An 11,322-nucleotide genomic window follows, 5' to 3' on the forward strand; every position below is an offset into this window, starting at 1 on the left:
TGTCTGTATTTTCTTGGTAACATTTCACCTACGCTGTAAAATTGATAAGGCTCAGTTTCGCTGTATGTTATTACCAGTGACTTTCCTATTATCTTTATCTTCATTATCGCTTGGTAATATCTCGCCTTTGGTTTACACAAAGCAATGTTTCCATTTCATCTGATCTCTATTTTTAGTTATTTTCCCAGTCCTCAGCTTCCTAGCAACTAATTGTATTTCCACCCTTTTCTGTTTTGATGAAGGAATCACTCTCCTCCTCAATGAATGCTCAGTGGAGCCAGCCCACAGAAGGCCACCTGGGGACAGAAGTTCACACCTGTTCATTCCAGGTGACTTTAAAAATAGAAACAATAGGATCCAATAAAGTGAAAGCTGATGCTCCAGCATTTCAATCTGCTGTCATTGGTAATTTCCCTCCGAGCACCAAGGAAATCAGTTTGCTGTGGGGAGCCCTCAATATAAATGTGGGTACAATTTAGATATTATCACCAGTTGACAATACTCTTTTGGTTGAACAGGTAGGAGATGATGTGCTCATGTAATATGCTTTCTTTACACCTGTGATTTCAACTTGCTGTATAAATGGTTTCCTATTGATTATACTGGATGCACAGTATAGTGTTCATTTAACCCTTCACATTTATTTTCCAGAGCTAATCTGTGATGGCTGCAGTACAATGTTTTGCTTTAATACCATGGTCTAGCAGTGCAAACCACCATTTGATTGTACAGAGCAACTGAATACATGTTTTTCAGTACGTACATCAGGCTCTGTTTTACAGCTGTTCCAGGCGGCTCTCCACCTCTTTATATATTTGAGTTCTTTGTAATTCATGTAGTGGACCAATGATTTTTGTTTTCTTTCCTAGAACTGTTCCACTCCACAATATGCCTACGCAGCTGGAGAAGGCCATGGACACCTTGATCAAGATTTTTCACCATTATTCAGGCAAAGAAGGGGACAAATACAAATTGAATAAAGGAGAACTCAAACAACTCCTTACCAGTGAACTCACCGACTTCCTTTCAGTAAGAGACAGTATCTACATCTCTTCAAAATTTTTAAATTAAGGTTCAGGTGGGGAGGGAAATAGCTGTTGAAGGATTCTGGAATAGTGTTTCCTCATACAATTAAGTTTGTGCTGTGATAGTATCTCAATCTCTGGGGTCCAACATGCTAGCCGTTCATTGTTTGACTGTGGCTAATTGGCTTGAACAATAAACATATTTTCAGAATGCTGTGGCTAGTTCGCTACAGCAGTAGCCACAGTAGTAGCTACTGTTTCAGAACAGATAGTACGCCACGGATCTAAATTATGCAATCAAACGACAACTGTGTTTGTGGACCCAAAGAGAAAGTGCTAGTATCAAATGTCTTGTTTGTCGAGTGTGTTAAAACATGCACCTTTGATTTAAACCATCAGTCACAAAGGATGAAAACCATGCTTCCCTGATTATTCAGCTGTGCTTTGAACGTCAATCCCAAATGCAGTCTAGAAATAGTAGAAAAATGATTTAGTTAAATCCAATTTAAATCAATGTAGCTAAAAGTGAGTGTAGACCAGACCTCAGCAAAACTGGGATACAACAGATATATACTTCTCAGTAAGAGAGAGAAAATTTATGTGTAGTGAAAGGGAATGACTAGGCAGTCTCAAACATATACAGCCTGACTGCGATCAGCACTGGGAGTGTTTCATGCTCCTTAACAGCTTCTTCGGGCTTACAGCCATAAGGTACCCAGTGCTGTAACAAGGGAGTGGTGAATGAGGCAGCTGCCTTGGTCACATAACTGAGGGGGCATAGAAAATAATATAAAAATTAATTATTTTAAGACAGCTACTAAGCTGTCTTTGCTCTTGCCATGCACCACGTCAGCACCCCTGCCCACACTGGGGACAGTCAACCACTCCTTAAGGGTGCTATTTCCTTTGAGGCACATCTATTTCAAACTGGCATAGTAAAATAATATGCTTCACTATGAAGCTTTTGATCAAATGTCTAAAAAGATATTTCCTTTATGAGGTCCATGGTAAAGTCAATGTGGAGATCCCTTAAATATATGTTTCCAATTTTCAAGATAACTATTTTAACCAGGAGTGTGAGCCATTGAAGGGTATTGTATTTAAGTTTGTGAACTGAAATGGGAGAAAGTTTTTCTTATCAGGTGCGTATTGTGTTTGCCAGTAGGTAGACATCTTTTGTTAAAATGGATACTGCTAATCTTTAAAAAGCAGCAGTAGATTTAAGTTTTAAATATGAAAGTGATTTGAATGCCTCAGAAATTTTGTCAGCAATTCAGACTTTTAAACATCAGGCATTAGTGCTGTTGCCAAACATTGCCAAACTGTTGCAACTAGTTTGGACCGTCTACGGTTAATTCATGAATATAATCCAGCTGAATCTTTTCCAAATTTGGAACTGACCTGTGAATATTTCTCTACTTGCCATTCACTGTGTCTTCTTGCAAAAGAAGTTTTATTAACCTAAAATTAATTAAGAACTACCTTTGAGCATTCATAGGTCAAGAGAGATAATCAAATACGTCCATTTTATCGATAGAATATGACGTAGCAAATAATATTAATTTCAGTGCAAGTATTGATGAGTTTGCCTCATTAGAAGTGTGCAAAGTACAATTATAAACAAATACCTAATAGTATCTGACATGGTGATATTTTATAATTATATGTATTAATATAAAGATTATATGTATAGATCATATTATATGTATTAAGATATATATTGTTTTTGTATTTTTCATTTTTCTAAGAAATAATTTTTATGAATATATAAACATGAGGTGGTGCCATTTTATATTCTAGCCTCAGGTACAAAATTAGCTAGTTGCGGTGCTGAACGTACCCATTTGTGCACGGGTTTATTAGCAATGCCGTATGTTCTAACTATAGCCTATTCATACTCAACAGAGAGATTGCTGAAAAGAGCTCTCAGACAAATGCTGATTTGAATGTATTTATGTATATCTGCTGTGTTCTGATGTTATTCAAAAAGAAATTCTTATAGAATCTGATGCATAATATATTGCCTATATTTTAATTATCCTGACACTTTTGTAGCTTTTAACACCAATAGCAAGATTATTTTGAAAAAAATTATTAAATTTCTAGAAATTATTTTTTAAATCCTATCCTTTTATGTATTATTATGGGAGGTTTCTGCTGCCCTTATTTGTGGTGAGTAGGACTCATACTTGTTAAGTAAGGTTCTACCAACTGTGAGAGAAGAAGGCAGCGTTGGGCTCTATATAAATAACCACTTGAAATTATAAATATAATTTTTAAAAAAGAACAAAAATCCCCAAACAATACTGATATAGTTGATATTTTAAAATTTACATAATGGACCAGATTTTCACTTTACAGCTCCCCATATTTGTTGTTTTATTTAAGTGCCTATTTGTTACTAAGATCTTAGGAAAACCTGCTCCTATGTTTTTAACACAGTTAATGTTGATATATTGTCACTTAAATGCACATTTCACACAGCTCATTCCTTCATTTTTAATTTTTAGAACAGGTTGAAATAATTGATATTACTTAAACTTTTAGCCCATTACTGGATTGTACTATGAGATATCAGAATGATATACATCATGATGTATCAGGATGTACACCAGAGTTAAGTCCTTTCTTGGTTAATCTGAGTACAAATTTGAGACGTTGGGCTAGTTAATAATTCAGTACATGTGGAAAAGGAATTTAAGGAGGGCTTGTGGATCTAATGTAAGTATCCTCAAGAAAATGAAAATCACTTTAAACTTGTGATACAAATAATGTCCAGGTAGATTATATTTAGACTTGGAAGGCTGAGATTTTTACCAGTAAATGCTGGTAATCATCAACTTCATCATAGACACACAAACTGAAGAAAAAATATATTTTCCATTGACAAAAACTCAAAATTTACAGCTAAACAAAGTAGGAAAAAATGCTTTTTGATAACTTACAAGATTCTGATTTAAGGATGTTTCCTTGCTACATTTGGAAATATGATGATGGCAATTTATGTTTTAACTGCTATAAAGCTTTAAATCTTTGAATATCAACGTCTACTCTCATTCAATACTTTTTATCTGTCCCTCTTCAGAATTTCCCATACCTGTGAATATTTGTATTGACAAACACAGAAGAAAATGCTTAAAAACCTCAATTCTTCATAACCCTGAAAATGGAAATGGGTAAAAATTCAAAAATGCTTTAAAATAAACTACAATTGGTCAAATAATTAAAAAAAATTAAAAATGTAATTCTGCCAAGCCTAATTACATTTAAGATTACATTAAACTGGAGGTCAACAAATCTCTTTGTTTGAATTCATTTTTCTTTTCCCCTTTCCAGTGCCAAAAGGATCCCCAGCTGGTTGATAAGATCTTGAAAGATCTGGATACCAATAAAGACAATGAAGTGGATTTTAATGAATTTGTCATTCTGGTTGGTGCTTTGACCGTAGCATGCAATGACTTCTTTGAGGAGCAACTAAAGCAAAAGGAAATTGGAAATGATAAATAAGTGAATGACTCAGACACAAATGTAACTAAGCTCTGCTTAATTAGCACTCATCAGCATTTTGTGACTACAAACTATGTTGTGTTAATGTTATTACATCCTAACAATCAGGTCTTCAGCTGGCGTAAAGCAGTAGGACTCAGGTGCCTTCAGTGGGCCCACACTGATTTTCACAATGTGAGAATCAGGCCCTAAGTATCTTCCAAGATTTATTTTTTGCTTTTACATGATGCATCATTCACCTACCTGAGGTAAGACATCCAGTTGACAGTTCACTTGACAAAGTTTCTGATTTTTCATCTTCCTACCTGCACTCACCCCTTCTTCATTTGCCCTCTCTCATTGCCCACATCTAAGCTGTGTCTACATGGCAAGTTCTGTCGACAGAAGAGGCCTTCTGTCCACAAAACTAGGGACTGTCCACATTACAAATGTATTCTGTCTAGAATCTGTCAACAGAACACAACCTTTTTCCCAGCAGTTATGTCTTGAAAGTTTCAGGCATAGCACCTCTGTGGACAGATTCTGTAGACAGAAAAATAGTGCAGATGCTTCAGGGAGCCCTCTGTCAACAGACCAGTTTGCAGAGCTTCTGGTTGGCTGTTCTGTCAACAGAAGGCTGGGCACTCTGGCCACTCTCTGTTGACAGAGGGCATCAACAAGGAGAGCCCTTATTAGGCGTGGACGTGTTCTGTAGACAGAGGTTCTGTTGATAAAACTCCGTTGATGGTGACTTCTGTAGACAAAACTTTGTAGTGTAGACCCAGCTCTAGAGTGCTGCCCTTCTGACTCTTAAGGGTGTTGAAATGTTTCAAATTTTTTTTCCTGATGAAATATCAATTATTTTTCAAAAATAACATTTTTGGGGGTAGGCTGTGAATGTCATTTGACGATTTTTGAATGGGAAAATCTGAAATGAAATGTAATGAAAACTTTCATTTAATTTTTTAACTGAATTTTTAATTTAATTGTCAAGTGTCCTGTTGAAAAATCTAATTTTTGGCAGACGAAAAAAATGTGATTTTTTGACCAGTGCCGCTCAGTTTCAGCCACCTTTCTTCTCTCTTTTCATTTCTCAAGCCTTACCTTCCTTTGCACTGATAGGCTACCATCATGCCCTCTTTCCATCCATTTGCAAAGACCATAAGGCTTGCCTCAGCTTCCCAGCTCCTCCCAGGTTCATTTCTATTGTGTTCATACCATTCTGGTCAACTTCTTCCTTCAGCATAAAAGAGTTCATTCATGGGGTACACTGATCCATCAAATAAATGAGTAGAGGATTTTGTCAGTTGATGGCTTATGGGTGTCTAGGAAGAAGCAGGTCTTCAGGTAGATGTCAATGACACCATGTCTTAATTCTGTTTTCTTTGTGCTGCCTCATTAAATAGGCGAATTTAAGATCAGGTCTTTGCAGGCCTATTGCTGGTGTTGTGATGAGGGGATCTTGTGAGGGTGTGGAGATGCTGTTTTCCCCCTCACTTTATTTGCTTTTTCTGCCTTCATTGTTTTTCTTAGCCTGCAATAAAAGGCAACTGACTTTGGACTGCATGATTGACTCTTTGTTTATGGGGGCCGGGGGAATCACTTCAGCTACTGTCTGGAAGGACATGACCTAATGATGGAGTGACTGACTTTTCTATACCTCTCCAAACCTCAAACACCTTCCAATAGTAAATATAATAGTCATATTAATGTTGTTACATAATACAGTATTACAATTACCTAAGCCCTTATCAAACAAATGTTCTATAATTTAGGAGAGCATCATCAGCCATGTCTGGGGTGGCTGTCATCCTTCCAAGATGAGATCAGTCCCTGCCAGATGTCATGTCAGGCAATTCCAGAGCTAGCCAGTAGTAGCAGAAGCCCATGTGTGCTGTTCCTCTTTGCTATGTGTTTAGCAGTGCTATGACTGACATTTATGTAGCATTCACATAGGATTCACCATGAGTGAGTGGCCAAAGCAAATGTATCTAACAAATTTTAATTTTTTGTCTCAGGTGATTTAATGCCCCTAGATTTACATATCATTTTCACTTTTAATGAGACCACAATGACAGCAGGGACACATTGTTTGCAAAATCAAGGTGTGACAGTGCTAAGGCTCTGCTTCTTAGTTTCTTGCCTCCAGAGACTTGTGTATGCTTAACTTGGGGTCAACTTCCTGACACCACCAGGTACTCAAGCACTCTCCTTTAGGATATGCCAGCCCTTACTTTGCCTGGCAGGGTAACAGGCACACCCTAGACATCATACCCCTTTAAAGAATTCTCCTGCAGTGGGTCTTACCCATGGAAGCTCATGACCTAATAAATGTGTTAGTCTTCAGGGTGCTACAGGACTGCTTGTTATCCATTGAAGTTCACTCACAGACATACTAGGGCAGCTACTCCCATGGAAACAGTATGCATGTTAGGTTGTAGGATTCAGCTCAGGATCACCTCTTAGTATCAAACCCAGCACTGACAGATAGCTATAACAATGAATAATTAACATTGATAGATCTATTCTCAAAGATTCGAGGGATAGTGAGAAAGGATTATGGAAAAAAGGGGCTGTGTCTAACAAAACCATAACACGCTTTCTAGAGACTAACCATAGCAAAGAAGGTGAACCTCTCTAAAGAAGTTCCTCTCCCCACAAATGTCCTTTGAAGTGTTTCAAATACCATTGACTGTGATCTGGTTTTAATGAATGTAATTGTACTACCTGACTACCTCCAAGATGCAGGATAAGTAGATGTCTTCATTGCTTTTTCCTTAACTCCTCCCCAGCACTCGCCAAGGTTCACTGTCAATACCCAGAGTCAAGACATCTCCCTGTGATTTATACTGTGGTGTGGTTACCTTCCTGTTGATTTCTCATGGCCTGTTGTCATAATATATAAGGTTTCTGTTATGTTGGCTTACAATGCTTAATTACATGACAACAGAGTGACAAGCGAATAAACATCTCTTGTCTGGCATAGCAACCTATTTGCCAGTTCTGCAATGATACAAATATGAAGAACACATTTACAGCATACTTATAGAAGTGCTTGTATGAAGTGGTCTAGATACCACTACATGGGTCAGTTACCCACACATAGGTGTGGGGGGTTACATTTGCATTTATCTGCACATGCATTTCAGTGTGCTGTTAATGATCAGTGTGATCCTGGCTTTTACTTAATACCTCACACAATAATCTACAATTAACTGAAATGTATGTACCAGGATCAGTATATTCTTGCAACTCTCTTGCCAGTAGGCATTGAAGGTTTCTTAGGCTCACACAAGGCTTTCCTGCTATTGTCACATGTGATCTCTACAGAGCCTTATTGGCCCCCTGCCTTTCCTCCAGTCAATCCTTACACCAGGTCACGTTGGCCTTCATTATTTCCTGGGTCAGGTAATATTAGCCATAAACTAGGGGTGGGATGTTCCCAATTAGGGACTAGTTTTAACTAGGAGGCTTTTGAAAGAAATCCTCAAAACTGGGAAACTGCCAAACCCGCTGACCTTCTCTAATTAGATACTTAAAAATAAGCAAACTGGACTCTGATGAGAATTATGCCACGTCACAGTTAGCCATGATGTGAACCTACTGCTAATGGGAGATGGCAGTCATGCTTGGGCCATTGAGTGAAACAATCTAATGATCAGCATTTACAACATGATCAGTGTAGCATAAACTTCTTGTGAATGGGGCTGTCTTGTACGGGAACTGCAAGTGAATCGGAGATGACTCAAATCATATTTATTCTAGATTAGAGACAACAAATGTTTCCCAAACCCATAAATCACTAGAGAGTTCTTACTACAAAGACAATTGTCAAGTTCTATCAACATCACAAATCACTTTTTTTAAGATAAGTTTTAAGCCCAAACAGTCAGCGTAGAAAATAGCTCAAGTATGTTGAACACCAGAAAACAAAATGGCACAAGATGCTGTAGGAGGAATTTAAGTCACCTTTGCCATCCCAAACTCTGGGCCAACAGTGTTCTGGTCCAGTCCCCAGGTGCACATTTTTATGAGCTATCAGTCCCCACCAAAGGGCCATTATGGCAGCTGGGGATTACCAGAGAATAGGGAAGCCTCAGCCATACTTCCTGTCTTTAGCCACAACTCCCATGTGAGCTGCAGGTTCAGGATTGGTATGGTAGCCATTTTGCCAGCCATAATGCTGGATAAGTCCTCTGCACTGGAAAGTTCCTTCCATGGCCAATTGCGTCAGCCTTAGAGTTGCTCCGTGCTGCTGACGCATGGCACAGTGACCTATACACAGGGGAGAATTTGGGTTGATAGCTGCACACGTACGTTCACTTTCTCTCTCTCAAAAGAGAAGGTTAAAATCATTACTTCTTTGCTTTAGACATGACAGCACTACGGTTTCTATTAGTGAGCCTGGTCAGAGAGAGTATGCGTAAGACTGAAGATTTATCTATTGAAGTTAATTAAATTTGTCCTAGGTTCAAGAATTGAGAGACCTTTTATTTTTTAATTGAATGGTGAACGTGCTACATGTGTTTTCTGAGCTCTCTTCTCTCTAGGGAAGACATAATTAACACAAATTAAAAACAGATGCCTTTTGCTAAATCTGTCAAAAATCAATAGAAAAATTTAAAAAAACCTGTTTATGGGCTAATATTTTTATGGTTACATTTGAGGCCACTAAAAATATAGCAATGGCAGATAAGCTCCTTTCTAGCTATTGCGTGGTTCTTTTTGTATTACATATAACTAACAGGTGCTTAGTAGACAAACTGCATCGTCTTGAAAACTCTCCAGTGACATTTGCCTTTATTTCAGTTCCAATGACACTTTAAGTTCCATTCAGGGAAATAACCAGATTAATGCACCCCGGTGTGCTACAAATCTGTGTAAATAACCTTCTAACATTCTCAAATACTATATCCAACCAGAGGTCTTGCTAAGCCGCTTGATGACATCAGTGTAAAGGATGACTACTTTGAAATGGAGCAGTCCCTTCAGGCAGAGATTTACCCACTAAATCCATCACCTCCTTCATTCTGTTGCAGCTTGGAAGTGTCAAATGGCTCAGGAGGTATTAGTGTTCAAGGTCATCTAAATAACCATCAGTCTCCAACAACAACTTGCAGCGATAAATAAGAGCAACCCAGGATTTCAACTATAGAGGCACAAAGCCTGGAGTTTGGGAGAAGGTTGGTGAGAAGAAGTAGTGAGCTAGTAGAGATCACAGCAGATTTTCCCTAATTACAATTTCCAGTAGATAGAATTCGTAGGAATTGCATTTCAGCAAGTAATTGAAGAAATAGTGGAAAGTAATACTCGGGATCATTTTACTATTGCAGATATGCATTGGTCAAAGCACTCATTTTCAAGGGACACTGTATATCCAACATATGACATACCATGCTGTGCAATGAATGTATTACGCAAGTGAGAATAAATACATGCTATAGGGAGTTAGTATTGATTATGGAGTGGGTTTAGGATCCATTTTTTCATGATTAAGAAATGAGAAGTGAAATGGTATCGAGTCTTTAAAAATTTTACTGCACTTCATTATAGGCCAGCCTCTGATACCTTTTTTCATATTGAGGAGCAATTCCACAAGTGACCCATGATTTTCACTGAGGGAACCTTCCCAAAGTACCACACAGTGTGAAAATATTAGAATCTGGCCCGTCAGCATTTGCATTTTTGTACAGAATTTTGGTGTTTCACACTTGATCATGTCACACTGTCATTTGGCTAAACACAGATCTGTTTCCTGAGTGCCTTTTAGAAAAAGAGGACTAAATAGGCAACTTTAGGTTTTCTTTCTCCCACAGGAACTGAAGTTGCCCTGGGGAGGGGACTGACTCCCTAGCAATCCCCAGGATCTGTTAGCCCCTGAGATGACATAAACCACTTTAGTCTCTCCTCCCACTAGTCTACCCAGGTCTGCTTTAAGTGCAGCTTGGCTAGACCAAAAAAAAAAAAGGGCATCTGGATATAGTCACTCTTTCAGTAAGTTACTTTATGCTTCCTAGAGCTGAGCAATTAATTGTGTAGTTATATAAACAGAGAAGCAAATATCTGGGGAAACACACTTTGGCTTGTGCATGCCATGATCACTATTTTAAAATGTCTACCACTTTCTCATTTCAAAACCAAGCATTTCCTCCATTGGCAAAGGGACTAGTCCTCACTCAGGGCTTCCTCCTTGCTAAGTCTTGCTTTTGCAATTACCAACAGGTGTGAGCATAGCACAGTGGATGTAGTTCTGCACTTCAAAGTATATGGGGGGGAGGCAGGGGGAGGTGAAGTATGTGGGCAGCCCTCACAATGGGTCAACAGCTTCATGTACTACAGAGCCCACCTCAGCAGAGGATTCAATTTTGTGTGCAGAGCTTGAAACTGGCATTGGAGCTCAGATGTATGCAGAATAAAAGATGGGGATGATCAGCTCATTCATTCAGATCACCACCTGTGCCTCAGCCTGTGTAAGTGGCACATCTATAATGCAGACTATAGCAGTCCCTATGCTGCAGTATCAACAAAGGGGCATCCTGGCACAGGAGGATTTTCTTCTCCTTGATGATAGTGGAAGTCTCCAGCACACAACCTGCATAGTCAAGATGTGAACCACACCCCCCAAAACATTGCCATCCCTCCATGTTTCCAGATTCACCCCGTCTGCTGTGCTTCCGGTTGGCTGTTTTGCCGATAGAGCAGCTGGGCAGTCCAGCCGCCCTCTGTTGACAGAGCAGATTGCTCTTGTGATCCACTTGGCAGTTTGGCCATGATCTGTGGACAGAAGTTTTGTTGATAGATACCTTCCGAA

The 11,322-nt window shown here is 38.8% G+C and overlaps 1 protein-coding gene across 1 annotated transcript; it reads left to right on the top strand.

Moving 5' to 3' along the window:
• The first annotated feature begins 264 nt into the window (after nt 1–264).
• Nucleotides 265–4,532, top strand: S100Z (S100 calcium binding protein Z). Its single transcript, XM_074994244.1, has 3 exons — nt 265–329; nt 870–1,029; nt 4,362–4,532. The coding sequence occupies exons 1-3, from the start codon at nt 265–267 to the stop codon at nt 4,530–4,532; spliced, it is 396 nt and encodes a 131-aa protein (XP_074850345.1).
• The last annotated feature ends 6,790 nt before the right edge of the window (nt 4,533–11,322 follow it).

Source organism: Carettochelys insculpta, chromosome 5, assembly GCF_033958435.1.
Source record: "Carettochelys insculpta isolate YL-2023 chromosome 5, ASM3395843v1, whole genome shotgun sequence".
NCBI lineage: Eukaryota > Metazoa > Chordata > Testudines > Carettochelyidae > Carettochelys > Carettochelys insculpta.

Bases quoted from the DNA above. Each gene is read 5' to 3' on its own strand.
- S100Z (XM_074994244.1), top strand. From the start codon at position 265: ATGCTCAGTGGAGCCAGCCCACAGAAGGCCACCTGGGGACAGAAGTTC. The intron at 330-869 runs GTGACTTTAAAA...TTTCTTTCCTAG, and splicing joins TTCACACCTGTTCATTCCAG to AACTGTTCCACTCCACAATA. The intron at 1,030-4,361 runs GTAAGAGACAGT...TCCCCTTTCCAG, and splicing joins AACTCACCGACTTCCTTTCA to TGCCAAAAGGATCCCCAGCT.